We start from the raw sequence: 26,019 nt of genomic DNA on the forward strand, positions 1-26,019 counted from the left end.
TCCAAAATTGGAACTTGAGTTGATGTAAAGCTCATTAAAAACTGTACCACAAAACAGCATGTAAAGACAAAGACCAGAGGCTCTGGGCTAAAGATGAAGAATATCGGGCAACACAGCTGGGCTTCTAAAGGACTCATCGTAAAAAGCAAAATGCAGCCTCTATCAGCTAAGAGCCAGAAGCATCAACAGATTAATAAACAGAAGTCAAAACAAACCTTGTAGCAATCTAAACACAGCAGCAGCACTGCTTCTTCAAAGAAACACTTAACACGCTGCAATTAGATGTCCTGCCTGAGTGAGGAAGCTAAATTCACCGTATCAATCAGCCAAGAGGAAGCACATACCTAGTGTTTGCATATAAACTTTGAAAAAACAAAGCTGGGAGCAAGACATAAAGAATGACAGGCAACTTGTCTGTAATCTTCATTATCTGAAAGCCAAAAACAAACCATGGCTGCCAGAAATTTATAATCACTGATGACATGAATGTGCAGCAATTTCCTGTGTTTTCAGAGGGGGATGTGAGGATGACTCATGCATGTGCACCTGCTGCAATGGAGCGGCTGGGACCTGCGTGACCTACACTGAACAAACATGCCAGTGGAAGTCTGAGCCTGCATTACAGTGGAAGGATAAGTCACCGACCCCTGCTGCCAACCCGGGCAGCACACAGCAGAGCGTAACACAACACAACACAGAACAAAGACTGAAAACTGCAACATTTCATTAGTGCTTTCCCCAAGATGTGAACGATTGGACTGATTCAAACTGAAATGTGCTCACCTTTCACCCAAGCTTTGACAACTGGTGTCAATTATTTTGCAAGACTACACAGTAGGGGCTGGAGAAGAACAAATTTGGAATTGGAGGAGACACTGGACAATCCAAAAGAAAGTGATGGGAAGAAGAATAACTCACCCCATCCAGTAGAGTATTTGATAAGTGGACACGTGGATCCTTCCGGAAAGGAAACTCTAGGTTTGCTATGTGGAAGATGGTGTTGTCTCTGTCAATCATGTAAACCTCATTTTTTCCATTGATGAGCATCATGTACCTGTGGAAAAATAGGATGCATCATTAGCTAGTTGTAAGTACAGGTTAACAAGTTTTATTTGTGTTAATCACTGTGATAGCAATGAATATGAAAAGAGCTGCTGAATAATCCCTTTGTTGATTGAGCCCCAAATTCAAATAGTTAAAATAATATATTGCAAATCATAGCACTGTAATATGTACAATAAAATCTTGGCTACAAATCTTACAATTTAAAAAATGCTGTTGGGTAGTACTTGGTCAGGATCTTCATAAATGCAGAAAATCCTCATCAGAACTGTGAGGGGGCAGCTTTGATTAGATTAGAGTTCATTAACAGTGATTAAACAGCATCCCAGCTGTCACCCATGTCTGATTTAAATATTACAAAATCCTTGCTTTTGCTGTTCTTCCAAGGCTCGGCTCTCAAAAGCCAATAAGTAAAATTTAAAGATTAATGGGCAATCCATAAAAGCCCAACTAGGGGTGGGCATCGCAAACTAGCTTAAAGTATAAATACCTCAGTGTGTAACACTTTACATTTAGCATACTTGGCCCTACAAAAACAGACTTTAAATAAAGGATTAAAAAAAAGAAGATTAATTAACGAACTTTATTGAGTTTTATCTGTAGTGATTTTCAGTCAAGTGTCCATTCAAGTGTTTTTACTGATAGTTATCATTGTCTATAGACCAAGTGGATGAAACCCAAGAAGTCTACACAAAGTAACCTACTATGGACACAGTGATCAAAGCAAACAAATGTCCATATCGGCTAACATCGGCCTATTGGCTAAATTATTGCTACTAGCTGAGAATCAACTAATCAGTGAATCTTAACAAATGAAACACCACCACATTCACTGAACAGGAACAGATTGGATTGGAAAAAAAAGCATCAGCATAAAAAAATTTCCATTTCAGTCACAGTATATTTAATTGTTTCTTTGGGGTAATCACCAACTATTACAGCCTTTGTTACACTTTATTAAAACGTTTAGCATTGCTCGTTTACATGTAATTTCTCCAGACAAACAATGAGGCCTATAATTTTCTTTAATTAGCTTATTTGGATGATTAAATATGGTAATATAATAATACTTTAACGCTAAATTGCTGTGAGCAAAGAGAAACAACACGACAAGTCTGTGTATGCCTCTAATGTGCAAATAAGAAAAAAGAAAAGAAAAAAAAAAACACATACAAGGTGAAGGTGTAAGAGCTTTTATCATGTCTGAAAAAGGGAAGGTCACCAAACAGATACTTAGTAATTACCAAAGCACCTACTTTTCCTTTTATCTAGCTGTGTTTAATGGGAACTATCATTGCAAACAAAAAGTCATTATTTTTATATTCAATGTGGCTTAAACTGAAAAGACACATTACAAACTACTTACTTTTACTTCTGACAACAATAAAAGGTGGCTCATATCAGGACACATTTTCTAAGTTTTAGAAAAAGTACCTTAATAAAGCTATGTCAATAAAATGTTTACTCGGTGGTAAACAAATTCTCTTTCCTATTACAGAAGCCCCTTGTCACCTTCCACTAACACAAAAACACTTTCTTAGCTTTTAGGTTATTACTCCATCTTCAAATTGCACACATCACCAGTGGTCCATGCTCAACTAATCCACAGTCAGCCTTTGCAGGTGAGATAAAGAGACACATTTTCACAATCTGTCTTCCACAAGTTAAACTTTTGCAGGAAGAAAACAGTATACCTCGTGCAATTTGATGTAATAGTTTCTTATATATATATATATATTCATCACTGTTACCATTTTAAAGTTTATTTATTGAAAGAAAACGGATACGGTCATTCTGGGACCATACACTGTTTTTGTTATTGGATTAGACAGCATTACACTGCAAGGGATTTGCTGGTATTTTGTCCATCATAATCTTTATTTTTCCCGGTTTTGGATTCGACAAAAGTAAAATGAAGTAAAAGCATAACAGAAACTGAAACGACAAGCTACTGCTGGAAAATTACTTTTCCATCCTTGAGTACACCAATCTGGGAGATTCAACAACTTGAGAGCAGAGACTGTTGGACTGTTAAAAGCTGTTAAAACAGACCAGCTTTCAAGCAGGGGTCATGCTATGAGCATATGGTTGGTATTAATTTGACTCTCACTATCCTCATAGGTGTGCCAGGTTGCCAATGCATGAAGGATAAAGATATCTTACACCTTGCCTTTTAGATTTTTATCACCCTTATTCCCCCATCTCCACTGTAAGAATACTATAACTGAAGTGGTGGTGGTGGTGTTGGGGGTCGTCTTTAAATAACTTGAATAAACAGTACATGTGAACTAAGATTTTCTTCTCTGACACACTTTCTCTAGAGGTGTGGGGCTGTAAAAGTAACTGAATAAGGGTTCTCACAGCATATAAGTTAATCTATTATTATGTAAAACACCTCATCTGGAAAATAAGCCATCCAAATTATTTGGATCTCAGTTAAGGATCTATCCTTCTGCTGGCTAATTTAGAAAAATTAATCTAATGTATTACATGTAATGGGATGTTTTCTTCTGACTGGGGCTAATTGAACTATGCTAAATTAATTATGTGTATCAGGTCAGGTTGTTTCATCGAGAAACATAAAATCAAATCAAATAATAACTGAAAGTACTGTGAAAAAGTCTTGAGCCACCCCTCCTTTTTTTGGATTTTGTTGGAAAATGGGAAATGGGTGGAATGATCTACTGAAACACATGCAAACATACATGGAAATACAGCATATAAGGCAAAAATTGAGTTTGTACATTTGTACAAAGTCAATATTTGGTATGACCGCCTTTATTCTTCAATATAGCCTGAACTCTTTTAGGAAAGCTTTCTGGTAATTTCTTTAAGTAGTGTTCGGGATTAGTTTTCCAGGCTTCTTAAAGGACATTCAAAGGTCTTCTTTGGATGTTGGCTGCCTTTTGTTCCTTCTCTGTCAATATGATCCCACAATGCTTCAGTAATGCTCAGGTCTGGGGAGGCCAATCTATGCTTGATAGTGGTCAACTGTGTTTTCTTCTATCCAAGTATGCTTTTACTGCATGGGCAGTATGTTTGGTATCATTGACATGCTGAAAAATGAAGCAGCCGCCAATCAGATGCTTTCCAGATGGTGTTGCATGGCGGATCAAAATCTGATGGCACTCTTCTGCGTACAAAATTCCATCAATTTTGACAATATCCCCAACACCACTGGTTGAAATGCAGCCCCAAACCATGACAGAGCCTCCACCATGTTTTACAGATGACTGTAGACACTCATTGTTATACCTCTCTCCTGACCTCCTCCATACATACTGACAACAATTTGAGCCAGAAATTTCTAATATGGATGCATCGCTCCATAAGATCTGTTGCAACTGATTTTCAGTAGGTGGTATGTGTGTGTTCCTCAAGCTGGGGTCCTCTACCAGAGGCCTGGGCATTTGAGGATTCTGTGCAGTATCTTAGCTGTTCCTAGGATTGTACTCCTCTGGACAGAGATTTCCACTTTCGGGGTATAGCTCCTAATATTGTCATTAAACCAATTTTACATTTCAGTAGCAAAAAAATACCTGAAGAATACCTAGACAGACACACTTGTGCTCACTGCTTTATCAATAAACACAACAATCACTGACTTGGCAAACAATTTAAGGCAGTTTCAAAACAGGGACATTAAACAGACTTGAATCCTTGATCCTCCCTTCTTTTGGTTCCCAAAGATGAGCTAAAAAAAGATGGGCCACACCCAAAAACACAGGCACCGTTGTTGCCTTTCTGTTTGCTCCTGAACAGTCTTCAAGTCTAACAGCAGCTGTAAGCATTCAGTGTTGTCTTTCATCAATTCGTTTGATTTGATTTTCCATGTCAAACACCTTTTAACTATGCTATTTTTGTTGACTCTTTTTTTCTAAACACAATATTTACAGTATTATAAAACCCAGAAATGTGCCATTAAAGTCACGGTCATCTTATTTTTGTTGTTTGACTTAACATCCATCCATCCGCATGGCATTATTCTGTTTAATGGTTGATTAGTTAAGAGTCTAGTGGGCTTGTCTTTGTTAATTTCACTGAGAGAGACAATCCGGTGGCTTCATTACACACCTCTTATGAACTCAATTATACTCTGCAGTCTGCTGGCTGCTCTTTAAAACAAAATACCAAGTGCTGAATAAAGCAGAACTAATATGTCTTAATGAGCAACTAAAGCTCTGCTGTATTTGGAAAGGTTAAGTATCCTAATCAATGTAACTAAAAACTCCAGCCAATTATCTTGTATTTCAAACGAGAAGAAAATGGGTAGAAGGCTTTCATGAGGTACCAACTTACAGCTAGTATACACCTTGAAAGTGTGTACGCAGCGTTGAAAAGCCAATTCGGATGACAGAGATGAATTTGAGATTAATGACTTCCCAAAGGACAACGTGATGAATTTCTCATACCTGATGTGACTCTCCGCCATTATAAACAACAGGATTAGACATAATAAATGTGCCACCAATACCAGCTGGTTCAAAAATGGAAACTTGACAACATGCCGAGTGTGAGGGTGTGTTAAACAGCTGACCGCAGTCAGTAATGTGTCATTTACCAGGACTGTGCTTTTGTCAGGCTCAGTATTCAGGATTTTTGGGCCAATTTACCCCTCCTGACTTTAAAAGAAGATATCTTTTCCAGGACCTTGGACTTGGATATATTTGTGAGTTTTCTTGGTATTTTTTAAATTTTTTTTTAAATTTTGGTCATCAGCCAATATACTAGTTGATAATCCCCAAGCTAAACTTAGCCCTTCCCATCTTGTGTTGCCCAAATGCCTTATACTCTTCTGCAGACACAGACATGAACAGCTGGAGACCTGACAGCCAATTAGTCATTCCTGTTATATTTCTTTGAAGTCTGCCAGTTGGGGCACATGTGTAGTTCGTGCATTGTAATGTACCAGCTATGTATGAAACCTACCTACCTACTTAGGTCTAAGACTACCTAGTCCTGAGATAGAATTGTCCTCAGCAGAGTCCGCACAGTCCATCTTAAAGGCAGGCTGATGGGAAATTGTTGTGGTGACCTTATGCCTCTCCACTCCTGCAATCAGATGGATTCCACCTTTGTACTGCGCCACACCTGGCAAGTAGTTGCTCTGCTCTAGAGGTCTGATGCAAGTTGGAGTGCCACTCTAACAAGAATCATAAGCACTTGAGTTGAAGGCAACTGGACTTTTTTAGGTTCTTGAAGAGGTTACATCTCTCATCCAACAGGCTTCTCTATCACCTTCAACAAAAAACAAGTCCAGCTTCCTTCAACTCAAGCACTTAAGATTACCATGACCTGGATGACTGACAACCTACACAGAGACACTAACCACAACTACCTACAGCTGAAGATCTGGTTCACATAATTCATAGGCAAGTTCACAGAGACTGCAGAGCAGGCCAAGGACTACCAGTGGAGTTGGTTTCCGACTGCAGATTACTGCCCAGTTTGTTGCAATATGAGACTGCTCATATTTCTAGCAGACTACCTTTTACACGGCATGATAATCTTTCAGCAAAGCGTGGATTACCTCTTGCAATGTGTAGACACCTGCGTCTCAATAAATAAATTAAATTATTGTCTATGACATGACAGAAAAAAGTGAAAATGCCTATTAAAATATCTTGTAAAAACTAGGATATTAACATATATTATTATGGTTGATAATACTGCACAAACAAAGCCATATTTACTTTTAATTCCCTAAAACATTGTTCTTTGAAGTTATGTACACAGACACATTTATGTTTGCTTTGAAATAACACTATGAAGTTAAATACAAGATTGTGCTTTTTTATAAGACAGCAGTTCTTTCTTAGTATTGTCAGCTGTATTGAGACACTATATGGTGTAAATCACTATCCCGGTTTAAAGAAGTCAATATTCAAAGTGACTAACTGGACAGCAGAGATTTACAAATGTAAAACCAGTTAGAGATTAAAAGAAGGAAAGTATCAAAAATATACTATATTGCCAAAAGTATTCACCCACACATCCAAATCATTGAATTCAGGTGTTCCAATCATTTCCATGGCCAAAGGTGTATTTAAAAAATAAAATAAAATAAAAAGTCAAGCACTGAGGCTTACAGACTGCTTCTGCAAACATTTGTGAAACAATGGGTCATTTTCAGAAGCTCAGTGAATTCCAGCATGGTGCTGTGATAGGATGCCACCTGTGCAACCAGTCCAGCCATGAAATTTCCTTGCAAATAAATATTCCACAGTCAACTGTTAGTGATATTATAACAAAGTGGAAGCAATTGGGAATGACAGCAACTCAGCCACAAAATGGCACGCCACATAAAAATGACAGAGAAGAGTCAGCAGATGCTGAGGCACATAGTGTGCAGAGGTTGCCAACTTTCTGCAGAATCAATCACTACAGACCTCCAAACTTCATAAGGCCTTCAGATTAGCTCAAGAACAGTGCGTAGAGAGCTTCATGGAATGTTGTAACTTTAAGTGTAGTTGGACTTTTAAGTTAATATTTCCACATGATGCAGGTTATAGTCAATTGGGGATTCATATTATATTTGATTTATTTACACAAATGAGCAGTTATTAATTAATATTTCTTCATTAATGTATGTTGTTAATTTGACACTGCCGTTTGAATCCAGTGTGGACAGAAGTTGCAACTACATTACCTAAGATGCATTTCATATCCCAAAACGCACTGTTTTGTTGTTGTTACGTGAATGGAAATGTACCGATGTACCGTGAGTTTTTTCTGCTAAGTAAAAACGGCTGTTTTCTTACACGGACTCTTTGACCATTTAGTTGTTGGCTAGACAGATTAGATACAACACGGAATAAGTTTCCATGGCCGAGCAGCTGCATCCAAGCCTCACATCACCAAGTGCAATGCAAAGCATCGGATGTAGTGGTGTAAAGCATGCCACCACTGCACACTAGAGCTGTGGAGATATGTTTTCTGGAATGACGAATCACACTTCTTCATCTGGCAATCCAATTGGACGAGTCTGGATTTGGTGGTTTCCAAGAGAAAGTTACTTGTCTGATTGCATTGTGCCAAGTGTAAAGTTTGGTGGAGGGTGGATAATGGTGTGGGATTGTTTTTCAGGAGTTGGGCTCTGCCCCTTAGTTCCAGTGAAAGGAACTCTTAATGCATACCAAGACATTTTGTACATTTTCATGCTCCCAACTCTGTGGGAGCAGTTTGGGGTTGGCTTTCTGTTCCAACATAACTGCACATTAGTGCACAAAGCAAGGTCCATAAAGACATGGATGAGTTTGGAAGAACTCCCACTGGCCTGCAAAGAGTCCTAACCTCAACCCAACAGAACACCTTTGGGATGAATTAGAGCAGGGACTGCAAGCCAGGCCTTCTCATCCAACATCAGTGTCTGACCTCACAAATGCACTTCTGGAAACAGTCAAAATGACAGTGGGAAGGAAAAACTCCCTTTTAACAGGAAGGAACCTTGGCAACCAGTTGGGGCTGAGGGGACAGCGACAGGACAAAAGACATGCTTTGGAACAGAGCCAGAGATTAATAATAACTAATGATTAAATGCAGAGTGGTATATAAACAGAGTGAAAAGAGGTGAATGAAAAGAAATGCTCAGTGCTTCATGGGAACCCTGCAGCAGCCTAGGTCTATAGCAACATAACTAAGGGATGGTTCAGGGTCACCTGATACAGCCCTAACTATAAGCTTGATCAAAAAGGTCAGTCTTAAGCTTAAAAATAGAGTGTCTGTTTCCCGAATCCAAATTGGGAGCTGGTTCCACAGGAGAGGGGCCTAAAAACTGAAGGCTTTGCCTCCCATTCTTCTCTTAAGTATCCTAGGAACCACAAGTAAGCCAGCAGTCAGAGAACAAAGTGCTCTATTCGGGTGATACAGTACTATGAGGTCTTTAAGATAAGATGGGGCCAGATTATTCAAGACCTTGTATGTGAGGAGAAGGATTTTAAATTCTATTCTGGATCTAACAGGGAGCCAATGAAGGGAAGTCAAAATGGGAGAAATATGTTCTCTCTTTCTAGTCCCTGTCAGTAGAGATAGAGAGATATTGCACAAATGAAAAAAAGCAGTCCTAAATATTTAGTTAATATGTGCACTGAAGGAAATATCTTGGTCAAAAACAACTCCAAAATTTCTCATAATGTTACCGGAAGCCAAGGTAATGCCATCCAGAGTAAGCATCTGGTTAGACACAATGTTTCTAAGGTTTGCAGGTATCATCTGCATAACAATGAAAATGTATGCAGTGCTTTCTAATAATACTGTCTAATGGGGGCATGGATAGTGTGAATAAAACTGATCCTAGTTCAGAACCCTGTGGAACTCCACAATTAACCTTAGTGTATGAAGAAGTGATCAAAAATTCCTATAAACACACTCCTAAACCTTGGAGAAAGCCTTCCCAGAAGAGATGAAGCTGTTATAGCTGCAAAGGGTGGGCCGCCGACATATTAAATCCCATGGATTAAGAATGGGATGTCACTCAAGTTCATATGTGTGTAAAGGCAGATGAGCAAATACTTTTGGCAATATAGTGCAGCCCCAATCCCTTTTTTGTAAATCTGTAAACTAGTTCATTTTGAGGGAAGGGAATGAGAAACTAGAACAACAACATGGTCCCATCACAGTCAAGTGCTTCTCAAGCATGCTGGCCAAGAAAAGTGGCCAACATAAGATGCTGTTAAGTGAAAAGAGATCACTGGAGAGCTCTGAGTGAAGAGTATGACCCCCACCCCCTCCTGTTATGACAGGAGAAAGCACAAAAACACACTAGTCCTGAGATAGAAGACACAACTGTTGTGGAAACTACCGGGGGTGGGGGGTGGTGGTGGAGAAGGAATGAATGGCGAGTGGTGGGCTAGATATTGCTGCACTTACATTTTTTTGGGTGGGAGTGGACACACAATGAAAGCATTAACAAGATACAGAGGCACTCCATCCTCAGCTCCATTGAGGACGGAGCTGTAGCTGGATAAGAAAAGGAACAGGAAATGTCTGGATTGCTTAGTTTAGGCAAAATGATGATTCTCACAGACAGAAAGATCTTGTGCACAGGGGTCATATCTTTTATCTCAGAAAAGGAACAATGGCCAAAATGATCAAGCAGAGTGTCGCAACAGAGAAGATCTGTCAACCAGTGGAGACACAACAGGTCTGCAAAGAGCAGAAGAGGTTCCCCTGCTGTCTAATTGGCCAACTAGCCACAGCTGTCAAGTACGTTCAGAGGAAAGTAGAGACCATTAGTTCTGTGCAACTCCCACTGGTCCTCCTCTTCATCACAGTCACACCTTCATACCAATACAATTCATCCCCTCACCATTTCTATCAAATTATGGCGGCAGCAGACACTTTATTCTGCTCTTATGGACAACTGGTAATTATTAAATATAATATGCTCCTTTGTCCAGACAAGTAGATGTTTCTCCCTGCCTCCTCCTCAGCTCTCTGGGTGCTTCACATATTATGCACATCCTCGAGCGACATCCCCCCAAACTCTTTAGCCCTAATGAGGCACAGGCGGTCATTGTATCAGCGCTGCCAGTCTACAAGGCATGACTGACAGCAGCTGATTTCCAGGGGAGGGTTTAGATCAGATCCAACAGCTTTGCACATCATTAGTGATGCGTCAAGGGGCTGCTCAAGGGACTGCTCTCTCTTTTTTCCCCAGGGGTGGCAGGGTGATTTCTCATTTTAGACAGAGGTGGCAAAAAAGAGGCAAAACAAGAGCATGTACATAGTGTATTTGTCTGCTTGATGCAGTACTCTTCTAACTCAAAAAATATTATTTCAATACACTCAAATTTAAACTTTTGTAAATGAAGAGACTCCAGCCTACATATGCAGTCAGTTTCATCCAAAAGCAACTAATCCTTTAGCCCCCTTGCCCACTACCTGGGTGATGGCCTCCAATGCTATGAGATCACAAAATACACATTACAATTGTATAAACAATGTTAACTTTGCTCACTTTTTCTGAGTGGTCAAACCTTTTTGGTCCATTTAATTGACTAGGTAACTAATCGTGAGCAGCAGCCCTAATTTAAAGCTTACAGAGCACTAATAAGCATAAATTCCAGTTAAGCAATCTATAAGTTCCCTGCTGAATCACTTCAATTGTTGTCAGGCCGAAGTTCAATGACAATATTGACTTAAAAGACAGAATTTTGTGGAGTCTGTTGTGAGCAGCATTAAAGACACTAGTACATGCCCTTGCTACAGTGTTGTTTCGCCTGAAAAGGTGTATAAACGTTAAAAAGGGGAATTTCAGCCTACTGCCAGGTGGTTTACTATACAACATGATGTTATACTATACCATATATAATTCAACTTTTGTGGATATAAGTGAGATGTAAAACGACAGAATGCACCTCATCCTTCCATAAGGTGTTATAGGTGCAAATAAGCAAAAAAAAAAAAAAAAAAAAAAAAGGCCCATTGCTGGCTGTTGCTTGGGCAATATTGTTTTCACAAACTGTCATGTCAGTAACAGAACTGTGAATTGCATTAAAATTAATTGAAAAATTAACTGAAATGTAAAACACTACTGTGTTTTACATTTCATACTGTGAAAATTAAGAGCCAAAAAAAATTTGGAATTATGGTACTGAAGTCTCTTACTAAAAATATATAATCTGGGATGTGAAAGAAAACACTGGAGAATTGATTCCTCTGTTTAAATAAAAAACAAAAATCACTGAAGCAGAAGTCAGGGATTGAACAGGACTTTAAAGAGAAAATTAAGAAAGTCAAGGAATTTCTCAAATCCAGTTCCTTTAATAAAGTCCAAGTTGAGCAGCATTGTTTGTTTAAATTCCCAAGGACATAATTGGCCCTCTCCCTCCTCCTCCTTCTCCTATTCATCTTTGGGGCACAAACCAATCTAGCCCTGACAGCAGGCTATACAAGAAAAGAGAAACAAAAAATAAATAAATAAACCACACAATTCAGTTTATGTCTCCCCAGTTTTTCCAAAGTCTGTTAGAAGCGTCCCCCTCCCCTCCCCCCAGTTGGTCCATGCATCAGGAAGGGCTGCATAATATTTTTAGGTACGAGGGGAAGCATTAGTACTTCATCACAATCACGCCTGTTATTGTGGTACTGAGTGAGGTAGTTTAACTGTCACAATTGTTGATGTGTTGCCCTGCAGTCATAAGAAGAGACTGCCAGAACTACCAATTTGGATCTGAGAGCAACTCTGTCAGAGCATTACAGACTGCTGAAAATTAACATTTTTGCTCACTTAACCTTTTCCTGTAAAAAAAAAAAAAAAAAAAATTATACTTGCATGTGATATTTAAAAAAAGAAGAAAAAGAAGAAGAAGAAGAAAAAATTACTCATTTAAAAGTAAAAATGGCTTTCATTAGAATTGGAAACTTTCTTATCCTCACCAGAGTAACAAAGGGATTAAGAATATGTAAAACTTAAGTGAAGACCTCTGGCAATATGTAAAGCGAAAAATCTTTCTCGGCCACCTTGGAGAGACAAATTTCCTATTAAAAATCCATCTCAGGTCTTAAAAATGCCACTGGATAGAAATGTGGGACATTTAATAAGAAATAATCCGCACATTTCATGCAATACATTGAGAGAATGACAAATTAACATCACTCTCTGCCACTGCCATCTAAACGAAAACACACTAACTCAACAAACTTCCCACTGTGAGTCCTTACCATTATACAGCTGTTGTCTATGGATACCTTTTCATCCTTAGAGGGATTTTTTTTAGATTGGAGGCTTCCATCATTGCTACAACTACACCTACTACAACAACAATAGTAGTAGCAGCAGCTGGAACAAATGACCATGTGATTCTATTTGTGCTAATTTTGGGAAGACCAAAACCCTTAATGGAAACATCTGGAATTTAATATGTACGAGATGCTAAGGATAAAAATAAATAAAGGGCCCTTGAACCCTTGAGGACCCTCATTTCATACTATTCAATTTGATTTCATTTTATTTATATAGTGCAAAATCACAACAACAGTTGCCTCAAGGTGCTTTATATTGTAAGGTAAAGACCGTACAATAATACCAGGGATTACCAGAAATTTAGCAGTATCGATAGGAGTAAAATTACATGATTCATGATACCCAATTCAATTAAATAAAAAAAAAAAATCATTTCAAAAACACTGAAACTAATTTCACTTTGACAGTGCCAGGTGTCTAGGGCTGCAACGATTCATCAACGTAATCGATGACATCGACTACAAAAATTTGTCAACGTAGAAGTTCATCGTCGAAGCGTCGTACTTTTAAACCCATCCATCTATTTTGTTCCGCTTATCGTGTGATTTTGTAATTGCAATACACTACAGGAAGATATGGGGGCAGTATTGCCTCGATTGTCTGCCAGCAACAACAATACCAACGAAGAAGAAAGTAACAACAGCGTAATGCTAGTGGAACAGAGAGGAGGGTGGAGAAAATGAAAGAAAATGGAGACAGACTGTCAAAGGTGTGGGAGCATTTGACAGAAAACAAAAATAAAGCTGAATGCAGACTGTGCAAAGCAGAGCTTTCCTTCCACGGCAGCATCACTGCAGTGCTGAGCGTTTAAAACGCCGGCACCTTGGAGCTGTGACGTCAGCCTTGGATGGGTACTTTAGTGCGTCGCTGATACATGTTAATGTTTGTACAGTAATGTTTCTGTTAGTTTACCTGTCGGAAACAAGCTCTCATGGATAATGTTTGCTAAGCACCGCCGTTTCAGTGATGTTAGCTAACGAGTGAAGGACAATAAGAGCAGCTACGTTGGCTCCTATTTTTTTTTTTCTTCATATTAATATCAGCGTTCATTCTGAATAGTAAACCTCTGTATGAACTGAATCATCTGTAAACTTTTCAGCTGTTTTGGACGGAAAAAACTTTTTGATTTAATTTCAAGCCTTATTTGAACTTTTGGACAGAGGCCATTTTTATTTATTTGCACATTATATTTTCATTTAAAAATAAAAATTGCATTTACTTTAATATGCATTTTTATTTGATATTTATTGTGATGGTTACATTAATGTTAAAAATACATTTGATTAGTTTCAAACTTGTATTTTTATGGGTCATTATTTTAATTGTGAGAAGAGAACAAGGTGATGTTAACAGGTAAGTTAAGATTGAAATAATCGTTGACTAATCGACTAATCGATAACAAAAATGACAGATTATTCGACTACCAAAATAATCTTTAGTTGCAGCCCTACAGGTGTCTTAAACAAAATAGTAACGTGCATTACAGGGCAATGCAAGAAAGATGATGCTTTTGATGTTCTTATTGTGAATTGCATTTGGTCCGAAAAACACATCATCATTTGCATACTGCCTCTTGCAACTCTATCATCCACTAGTCACTCCCCATTTCTCAAACACAAAGTACTTCCATAACTGACTTTGCGTTTCTTATCGGTGAGTTAAAGCAAAGCCATTAGTGTGTTCAATCTGAAGTCATAAGTCAGAATTTCCAAGTTTTCCAGTTGGTCCCTTCAAGTTGGACTTCCAACTCAGAAAGCTGGAGCAGCCCCACCAACCCTGACTTCACAATCCAAGATGGTGTCAGTGCATGTAAACAGCAGCAAAACTATAAAACTTAAAATCTGTACTGTCATTGTTGTGTATTAGTGACTGGCTAAATAAGACATGTACAAATCACTGAGCAGGGTTCCTCCATGAACGTGCTACAGCTGTGTTTTTAAGGGCAGAAAATAAGCACTACTTGGCTCTACTTTGCTATAGAGTAAAACAAATCCTGTTCTCATTCCTAGCATTCGTTTCGATGTCTCACTATTGGAATGTGCCTCCCTGAGTATTCCTCAGAAGAATTTATCTCATTCCGCCAATCCTGTTTGGCCGGTGATCGAGACGACCATGTCGGGCAGAACCACCCACCCTTAATTAGACTGCGCTACAACACAGCCATTAATTCTTCTTGCTTCGGAGCATATCTCATTAGCAAATAGGCTAGCTAGTTGAACTGTCCATAGACAGGAGTGTTAGCTAACTTCTCTGTCGCCGGGCACTAGCTGCCTTCTTTTCTTGTCTCATCCCGAGTCTTCACCATAGACCACGGCATCCTACCACTTACCCTCCGGTAAGGTGGTTATTCATATGGTTTGGCACGCCAGCTAACACCGTTCTTTTCTTTTGCTGAAGTTAGCAAACCAGCTAACATGCTGTTATCATAGTTAGCATCCCAGCTAACTAAGATGAACCCATCATTCCTGCACACCAGAGGAAACGGAGACTCCGGGGGAAGCCTCTGCGTTTGTGGCAACAAAATCTTGAGGAAAGACACACACACACAAGGGCTGGAACATGTCCAGCTTGAGCTCGAAGCCCCTGGTTCATGTGTGCACTGTGCCCAGTTCACCATGAAGAGTCTCCGGCGATGGATAGTGCGCCAAGCTAGCCTGTCGGGAAGAGATCGCAGAACTCGAATGGTGCGCTGACACCAGCTGGGCTCACAGCTGGACCTAGCCGCGGAAGACATGCTAGTGTTGGATTATGGGGATGACAATGAAGATACCTCAGAGGTCCTCATATGCGATGATGAGGTGGACAAAGATGAAATTTTTGGTCCCTCTTCTCAGGCTGTCAAGCCTAACACTGTGGTCGCCTCCCGGGGCGAGGAGGACAGCGCACCATCTTCCCCCACTCCCAGCATGGATTTGCAGAATGCGTGCAAACACGCTGTGTCCAGGCGGAATATTCCGTGGCCTGACGTTGTAAAGGAGACCATCAGATCACGTTACGAGGGGAAGAAATTGCCCCAGGCCGCCAGGGTGGCAAAGCAGTTACTCCCAGTCTTCCTGGAGCTGTTGGAAGAGATAGCGGTCTCATGGAAAGACCGCCTGTTCAGCAGCAGAAGCCCAATACAAGGGACTTCTTCCCTGGATTTTGAGGGCATGGAGAAGCATGGCTTATGCCGCATGCCCCCTATGGAGCCATTAGTCGCAGCCCACCTCCATCCGCGGTGAGCAGCAGCATCCTCCAGGAACCCCACACTGCTGTCAAAGGACTGGAAGAAAAAAAAAAAAAAAGACTGAAAAGGCCTACAAAGCAGCGGCTTTGGCTGTTAGGGCGCTGAATGTTTCCTCTACGCTCGCTGCTTACCAAGCAAAGCTGTGTGAGGATATGGCAACTAGGCTCGACCTTAATGTGTGGGATGAGATCACTGTGATTACAGACATTTGCCTCCGTGTGCAGCACTGTGTAGTCCAAGACACACGGAAATCTACGGAAATGATGGTACTGCAGGAACGTGCCAGACGGCTCAACCTGACAGACCTATCAGAGAGGGAAAAGGAGGACATCTTGGACATGCCAATTGTGCCTGACGGCATTTTCAGGACTGCTCTGGCTTCCATGCAGCATAGATGTGATGTGAGGAAGAGGGAGGATGAAGCCCTTAAGCTCTGCCTCCCTCGAAAAACCAAGCCAATGCCTCCTCCGGCCCTGCAACAGATCTTTGCGCAGGCTGTCTCTCAGCCACCCAGTCAGTTCAGAATCCCAAAACGTATGAAGCCCCAGTCACCCCCTGTACCCCCTCCAAGGCAGCAGACAGGGACAGGCTGGCCAGGGAAAGGCCCAACTCAGACAGCAGCTCCGCCAGGACAACCTCCACAGTTAAAGTGGACTTGGCTGCCATTGCTGCCTTCCACGTGGGGTTTGGTGATAAAATGGTTAGCCAGCACCCTTTGGTTTGCCATTTTATGAAGGAGGCCTGCAGGTTACTCCCTGTCTCCAGGCCACTGGCACCCCCTTGGGATTTAGCAGTGGTTTTGGATGGGCTCTGTTGCCCCCCATTTGAGCCTCTACAGGAGACTGATTTAAAGCATCTGTCTCTGAAGACTGTGTTGCTGCTGGTTTTAGCCTCGGCTAAAAGTGTCAGTGATATTCATGCTCTTTCAGCACATCCTTCATGCACTCAGTTTGCCCAGGGGCAGGCTAGGGTGCTGCTGAAACCCAACCCGGCCTACGCGCCTAAGGTAGTTGGGTCATATGTGCCTATTACCTTGACAGCATTCTCCCTGCCCCCTTCTTCTTCTGATGCAGAACAAAGGTTGCACATGCTGTGTCCTGTTCATGTTCTGTGTGCTTATTGGGACAGTTCACTCCACTCATGGTCTGGCAGCATCCTGGGCCCTGTCAATCTAGGACATTTGTGCAGCAACAAGCTGGTCTTCACTTCCCTTTTGTCCAGTTCTACAGGCTGGATGTCTCTGTTCCAAGTGTAGCCCGAGCAGTACTGAGCTCTGGGTCCTCACTTGGATAGGTGGACTACTTGATATTTTGCTGGCGATTGCTTGAGATAAGCTTTTCTGGCAATATGGGAGTCTCCATTTCCCATACTGAGACACTGAAACGAATGCAAGGAATGAGGACTTTAGGTTACTTGTGTAACCCCAGTTCTCAGAGTAGCATGAGTGAGATGTCTCACCAGACAGCCCTTCTTGCTGGGGCGAAGCAAGAAGAGGTGCTTATTTTGAATAACGACTATGTTGTAGCACAAGCTACTTAAGGGTGGGTGGCTCTGCCCGACATGGTCATCGTGATCACCAGCCAATCAGGATTGGTGGAATGAGATAAATGCTTCTGAGGAATATGCTGGGAGGCGCATACTCATAGTCAGACATCTCACTCATGCTACTCTGAGAACCGGGGTTAAGCAAGTAACCTAAAGTTTTGCCTTGCTTTTCCTACTTTACTACTGGAACATGCTCAACTCGAGAGTGCATAGCTTCCCCACTAGCCGCCATCTTCCACATGTAATTTTTGCTATGCCATTTGTAGTTTTTCTGTGCTTGTGGGCATCGTTCTGCTTCAGCATGTAAGGACAGACTACAACACTTGTAGCTGTCTAAAATATAAAATGAAAGCATCGGCCCAGTAAAGGAAGACCAAAACATTTTCATCAGTGGCACAGCTACACTCACACATCACAGTCCAAGACTTTGCACATCGCTAGACAGGGTTCAGGGACAGGGAGAAAGAGCCAGTAAACATTTCTTTGGCTTATGTTGCATTTATTTTGAAGCAAGACTTGTCACACCAGTTAAATTCATCAAGGACTGGGCCATGACCCTGCTCTGCACCCTCCAGAAGATTCACAATTACAGAGCCATCTACGACTATTGTCCAGTCCAAGCTACAGCCCAGATTTAATGAATATCTACATTGCTGGAATTTAATCACATTGATTTAACCCCCCCCCCCCCCCCCCCCCCCCAAAAAAAACTATTTCTCACCAAACCTCTCATAATCACTTCTTTTGTGTAAATTCAATTTCACACACAAAAGATAAACATGCGTGAAAGACACAACCATTTACTGGATAAATTAAAAGGCACAGGCACTAATAAGGAAACATGATTTTAGATTGCTGTGATCCATCCCTCAGCTTTGAAGAATAAAGTAACATCAGAAAAGCAGCATCAGAAAAGCCTTTCCCTTGCAGAGAGAATAAAAGCTGATCTTTTCTAAGTGCAACTTTATTACTTGTATGCAGACCAAAGCGAGGACTGTGTTGTGAATATCCACAATGCTGCAAGATCTTTTTACAAAAAATTCCCATCACTTTTGTCAAATGTACTGTATGCACTGTATCAAAAAGACAACAATGATAAATAAAGAGGACTGCTGAAAAAGCATGGGAACCGCAAACAGCACCATACTGGCAACAAAGACCATCAAAGTCTACATATCAAACCTTTTGCCGTGTAAATATGCTGTGGTTGGCATTCTGATGTTGCTTCTTCATGAGTGCGCGCGTATGCACGCACGCACGCACACACACACACACACACAGAGCAGGATTTGAATAGCAGATCTGTATGCCTGTAGTGAAGTGTCAACAAGTTTCAGAAACTTGCAGATATTCGAAAAGAAGTCAGAAAACATTTTTTTTTATATTTATATAAGATAGGGGCACATTGTTTACCACAACCCAGGACACATAAATTAATGCATATGTTTAAACCTTTTTATGCCATAATGTTATACAACACATCTCCAAGTTTCCTCTTTTATACGATGCCCCAACTGTTTGGAAAGCAATCACAGGGGAATAAATAGCAATATTTCACTCTGATTAGACTCTCAGAGTTTAATAAAAATTTAAAAAATAATAATAATAAAAAAAAAAAATTAAAAAAAAAAAAAAATCACTGATAGTATAAAATCAAAACTAAATAAAGTGATTGAATTACAGTGATGGAATTTGTAATTCAATTACACGTAGGATTAATAAATCAGTGCCTTTGACTTAGAATCTGTCTGATGACAATGTTGTATCACATGAGGCTGCAACATAGCCCAAGCCAATATAAGTTTTACCAAGACAGCTGGTGTCATTCACCTCAGCTCCAAACACACTGCAGGACAACCTAAAGGTGTTAGATTGTATTTTTCCTTCTGTCAACAAAAGCCATGAAAGACCAAATACAGCAAAGTTACAGTGTGCCTCTGAATACTTTGTGACTTTCCAGTGACCTCAGTCAGAAGAATGTGTTGATCCTACTAGGGTAGAAAATGTTCCAGCAGTCCACTGTCTTTAAATTGGACAACACAAGCAAGCCAAGGGATCTAAATGAAGCAATCAGATGGATCCTTTGGAGCGTCTAAATGAACATACAGCTCAGGATAGCCTATACTGTTAAATAATCAGGTAGTGTTGGAAACAAACTAGCAGCACACTGCTAATTTACCTTGCATCATCAATTAGCCTAAAAATTTGTCATACAGAGACTTCCATTCTTGTCCTTTGCTCAACAGTACCTACATCGACCATGCAAAGCAAGACTCTCCAGTAAGATCAGAGCGGTGTATTGTGTAAAACTCTCAACTCTAGATCACCACAGTTTTCAGCATTTCTCAAACAAGACAGTTGAGTAATTCCATATGTGGATTAATATTTAGTGATCTATTATGACAGTAACACATTATTGGCAACAATAAAAATGTTGAATTTGATGACTTTTCCTAAAGTTACACAAAATACACAAAAACAAAGTGCTTCATGGCTGTGATGGTTATACGTGGTTATTTAATAAATCAGAGGTTTGCATTTTACGATTTTTAAATTTGAATTTGAGGAGAAGGTAGTACATTATATCCTCAATATAACCTGTGCTTGAGTGGTGACTAATAGCATACCGAGCTTTTCACTGCATGTTTTTCACAACTTTAATAAAAAAAAAAAAAAAAAAAAAAAGTCAGGTATCACTACTCTTCAAAACCAAGTCCTGCAAGGAAATGGGGTGACAGGCGAGAGCTAAAGGCAGCAGAGGAAGAGGTCATTGCCTCTTTTTATTCAAATGTAAGAGCAAAGCTTAACAACATTTTCAAGATGTTCTGAAAATAATGGAAGCAGATTACACACATTAGCAGGATCTTGGTCAGGGGCCAAATTTGTACTCTGCTAGTCTCCCTCTTAGAGGAAACTAAAGCACCGATATGTAAAATTCTTGAAAGTGACTGCAGTTATTAAATATTCACCAGCACACTGCACATTTGCACCAGCGAGGGAAACAAGGCTTCACAGCGGACTGCCAGAATACTAACATTTCTTTTCCCTCAGCACTAGCAACAGACACATAAAATAAAAGAAAAATAACAAGATCAACCCAAAATGTGACAGGACAGAAGAGGTGACCCATGGCATCTTTTCTACGAGGGAAGAGACTGGACTCAGTCATTCTGCTCAGGTAATATGAAGCTAATTACACAGTGCACATCTCCACTGATATCAAAGAACCCTCAGGCTGATTAGCTATGTGAAAACACTGTAATTAAACCCTAATGAAAAACAGAACAACTTTGATGAACAACTCCCAAGGACGTAAATTGTATGCATACTTGCACATAGCAAAGGTTCATTGGGACACAGTCCCACACCTGTACTGAAACGAGAACGAGTCATTCCTCATGAACTCACCGTGTGCCGTCGGCTTTCCAACTGACTTTGTATGGATTCTGCTCGAGAAAACGTAAGTTTTTTCTGTCCATTGACACAGGCTGCGCACCAGGAAAACCAGACCTGCAACAACAATGAAAATATGTCTTACATGTGTGTTTGGTCTTAAGTCTAGTCCTGAACACGATACGTTTCATTTCAGTGTGTTCATTTCATTTCAGAACACACTACTGTGAGCATCACTTAAGACTTTTCTTTAATGCAGCAGTAATCTGTAATCTGATATTTAATCACCAAAAAAAAAAAAAAAAAAAAAGGTTATGCTCTACTATTTCATTATTATTTTTCATAAGCTTATGCAATGTCACTTGCAACATTTTTTTCTGTCCAGGATCTTTTATTAATGATCGGAGAGTCAGAGATTCTCAGTGCAGTTAAGGTCTGGACTCTTTGTGTATCTATCCATGTGTGAAAATGATGTCTCATGCTCCTTGAACCAGAGCTTCACGATTTGAATCCTGGCATTGTCACCTGGAGCCTACCCCAGCTGACCTAACGTCTTTCAGGCTGAACCCAAAACTTACCAACTGAAGCAACCCCAGATCATAACACTGCCCCCACAAGCTTGTATGGTAGCACTAGGCATGATGGGTATCATTCCATTTCCCTGTCTTCTTCTCTTCATCACTTAAGAAAAAGGTCAATCTAGTCAAGTCAATGTAAGTCTCTATGCTCACTAGCAAACTGAAGCCAATTTTTGATTAGCTTCACTAGTAAGTGACTTTCTTAAAGCTGAACTGCTGTTTAGTCCCAATCACTTGAGTTCTCTTTGCACTGTGCATGAGAAAATGCTCTGGCTTTCACTATTAAACACAGTCATGAGTTCTACTGTTGATTTTCTTTTTCATGATACGACTTCAGGCATTTAAGTCTTCTCCAGCCACGATCATTCAAGACTCTTTTCTGACCACATTTCCTCCTCAAAGTTGATGGTTCACTACTATCCCTTTAGCAATGTGTTGGAGAGCTTTGAACCCAACTGTAATGTCAGCAGTAGTTTCCTTGTTGTTTTCTTTGCTTGATGCAGGCCAATAATCAGACCCTTCTGAAATGCAGTAACATCTTTTCACAGCCACTGGATATGTCTTCTGACATGACTGTTTAAGAAATGAGAAACTCATTGCATCAGTTAAGGTGCAATACCCTGTTGCTAGCCGAAATATATTAAACACTGCAGGTGTTATGCAGTGGAAGTCTCTTACCTTTGCTTATTTAAGATGGTGACTTCTTTTGGCCGGACAGTGTAGTATGCATACTTATGATAGGATAGGAATAAGCAGCTGAAGAGTCGAATAATTCTCTCATCAGTCCAAAGACACCCAAACAGAACTAAATAAAGGCAAATATTGGACTTGCATGCACAATGTTTTCCTCTGTGACTGATTCATGTTTAAAATGTCTCAAACAGGCCCATAACAGTTATTGCAGGTTTCATTTAATTTCTTAAATATAGTTTTTAATCAAATAGGATATGCTGATAACTGTAACTGTATCCTAACTGTTGGTCTTGAATATTCAATATATTAAAGTTGTGATGCAGTCCTGGCACATCACCTCTGGTAGACTATTTTGGGCAAGTCAATTCTTGGGGAGTGGTGAAGACAGCATTAACACAACTGCTGTCCTCAGACTGAACTTCAGTGACACTTTTTTTAAATGCTGCTTTTAGCTTATTTACATAAAAGTTCTAAGGCATTTATTTTAGAATTTCTGTATTTTAACTTCAGGACCACTGGAAGACCGTTTTTTAAAATCACTCTCTCTCTCACACACACAAACACACACACACACACACACACACGTCCCCAAAAAGAAGTAAAACCTCTGCAACACCTCCCAGACACCGATTTTGTGGCTTGAGTCAATACACACTGCACTAGGTATCATAAACTAGGGGAACAACAACTAACTTTGGTTCTAGACACTAAAGATTTCCCTAAACTGTAAATATGTTTGGCTCTCATTATATTAGCAAACAAATAACTAAAACAGCAATTTTAACAGCAGGCTGTGGAAAATGCAGCATGGACTGTTTCCTTTTACTGTGACAAGCCACTGCAGTAGAGCTGACTGTCTGCAATTTCATTAAAATAGCTGCTGCAGCATATTTCTCCAGAATAGCAACATCTATTCCTGACTTTGCCGCCTGTCAGAGAGTATAAAGATCTTTTATTTTTATTTTTTAAAAAAAGGTGATTTAAGACAAATGAGTCACTCATAGCACAGTACAGTACACCTACATATGTGTAAACAGACACGCACACTTTCCCTGTGGAAAATAAGGAGGGCAAGAGGAGGTTCTTACTTGTCCCACTCGGTCATCTCCTGGCACATTCTTTGGATCTCGCCTAACTTGGGTTGTGTGATGACCTGTGTGACGCCTTTCACAGTGATGCCTTCGAGAAATACTGCACCCTGGGAAGATAAAAGAAGAAAAGCAGAAGGTTGAACTTGGAATGAATTTTAAGAAACATTTATTCCCTCCTACACAAAGAAAAAAAAAAAAGCACACTGAGTGCCACTGATACTTTTCCAAACAGCTGCCTCTTTGCTTTATGAATCCCTGTGCACAGAGACAACAGGTACAAATATTAAAAAATCCCCTTTTCGCTCCTCTCTATTGTGAAAGCCATTCTCACTTTAATTATTTCAAGAATGCTCTGGATCAACTGTTTTCTGCCTCCTTAGCTTTACAGTCTTTTTCCATTATAATGCTTATAATGGAAACACATAAGGGTTTTTCCAGGCTCAAAGTGGACCCATGGGGGTTGACTACCTACATAACCTCTTTTTCTGGGGAATGGATGAAATATGGACTTTAAACTTAAGAAAAGAAAAAAACCTGACAGGTAGGCAGGTATAGTGTAATAACAGAGAGCTACCTAAAATTGGGGGAAAAGCATCATATTGCATAACTGTGTGATGAGGGTTTGTGCTACATGCTTAAATAAATAAGAGATTCTATGTAACACACTTTACAACAGCGGTCACCTTATAATTTCTGTTTGGCAGTGTGACAACAGATTATACAAGCACATACCAAGAAACCAAATGGTAAAAAAAAATGCCAATTAAAAAGTAAAAACCACTGTAATTGTTTCACTTCAGCTCAGTTGCAAATCAATACTGCATTTTGCTGCCATGTACAGTTGTGCTTGTTTCTCTCCTCTGTTTCACCCTGTATATGAACTTCTTCCTGTATAAATCTCATTATGCACCTTTAAATCTAGAAGGGTCTATGTGAATTAGACAGTAGAGCTACTGCTTGAACTAATTTATCTACCATATATCATAAATGCTTGGTACAGTAAGTTCATAGCAGATTAGTTTGTAACAGCCTTGTAAGGAAAGCTGAACTGGAGTACAGGATGTCTTCAACTAAAGTTAAATCAGCTTTTTTTGAAAAGGCTTATTTAATACCACATAGATACAACTTAATGCATATTTTTCAATCATACAAACCACTAGGAATACACACTCGAATTATTTTTATTATATTGTTCTTCATTCCCCATGTGTTTATAAGCCACTGCTGCCTGCCATTAAATTTTGTCTTCTCTCTCTCTAATTTTATATTTTGCCCTAGGTAACTCTATGCTCTCCTTATTTCACTTCTCTTTTCCATTCACCCTCCAGCTGGTCACAGCAGATGGCTACACTTCCCTGAACCTGGTTCTGATGGAGGTCTCGTCCACTTAATATGAAGTTCTTCCTCCCTACTGCCGCCAAGTGCTTCCATTAGGGATCATCTCTTTGTGTGAGATTTCTCTCTAATACTGTAGGGTCTTTACCTTACAATATAAAGTGCCTTGAAACAACTGTTACTGTGAATTGGCGCTACATAAATTAAACTGAACTGAAGTTTGCCTGTGCTTCCTTGTGTTGTACGACAACAGCCACTCAAGATTTAGCTAGCAAATACTCGCGTGCAAGACATTGGAAATATTTTTCTTGTTGGAAATGATATTTTCATTTGTCCCCTGACTGGCTTCGTTATGAGTAAGATGTACCAGCTGGCTCTCCTCTGTTGATGTGATTGGTCAAAGTAAGCCTGTGACAGACAGATGGTTAATATGGTCCAATATTTTGCCATATATATATTTTTTTAAGTGTCTGCCTTTTTTCCACACTGTTCCCAAAGATGATTTCCCAGATGGTTCTGTGTAACAAACCATCTGCGCATCAGGTTATAAGACAAGATGTCTCATATTTCACCCAAAAAAAAAAAAAAAAAGTCCATTCTCAGTGAAAGTTGGTTCAGTTTCTGATTGGGAACAAGGAATTTAAAAACAGCCCTTTATGGTTAAAAATCTGAAAGTAGTAACAGTAAGTCAAGTGCATTTTTGAGTGGATGAGGACTTTTAATTAAACAGAAAATTTTAATTGGACACAAAGTTAATAAATGAATAGAAGAATTACATCTACATTTTCGCCACAAATAGAAAATTATTATTTGATACAAGGTCATTTGCATATTTGCTTAAACAAATATGAGACAATGTTTGCTCCTAGCCTAAGTGTAACCACATGAAGAGGATTAAAAAGTCACTGGTGGCAACAATCGCACTATTAGATTTGTAACACCTGTTATCAAATACAAAAACTTATTTTATAATACTTTCCAGCCTCTTCTTGGAAAACTGAATTGAGTACTTTCAAGACTTTAAGACCTGCAGATACCCTGGGTGTAAAACAGATTAGTTACACCAATATCTTCTGAAAGTATGAGCCTCGGCCTTCATATGGTGTGAAAATGTCATTTGATCACTTGAGCAACCCTAATTCACCTAATCCTAATACAGAGAGCATATGTTCACAAGCAATGAATTCAATTTGGATTACCGAGGATAACAAAATAGTATAGTAATAGTAATCTATTTAAAGGCAACCTATTATGTTTATTTCTTTATTTTCCTTCATATGAAAAACGTCCCCACTCGCCCTGCGGCAGTCTTTGTCATTCAAGCTTGAGTCCTGTACCAGAGGCCTGGGA

General features: G+C 39.8%; 1 protein-coding gene across 1 annotated transcript in view; it reads right to left on the minus strand.

Annotated features, from left to right (window-relative positions):
• rngtt (RNA guanylyltransferase and 5'-phosphatase) overlaps window positions 1-26,019 on the minus strand; it is a 117,329-nt gene that overhangs the window by 72,870 nt on the left and 18,440 nt on the right. The window contains exons 7-9 of the mRNA XM_030721366.1: window positions 23,332-23,441; window positions 20,988-21,089; window positions 919-1,054 (exon numbers count right to left, since the gene is read on the minus strand). Coding sequence (XP_030577226.1) covers window positions 919-1,054; window positions 20,988-21,089; window positions 23,332-23,441 — 348 coding nt within the window. The remainder of the gene's footprint in view (window positions 1-918; window positions 1,055-20,987; window positions 21,090-23,331; window positions 23,442-26,019) is intronic.

This window comes from Archocentrus centrarchus, chromosome 24, assembly GCF_007364275.1.
Source record: "Archocentrus centrarchus isolate MPI-CPG fArcCen1 chromosome 24, fArcCen1, whole genome shotgun sequence".
Lineage (NCBI taxonomy): Eukaryota > Metazoa > Chordata > Actinopteri > Cichliformes > Cichlidae > Archocentrus > Archocentrus centrarchus.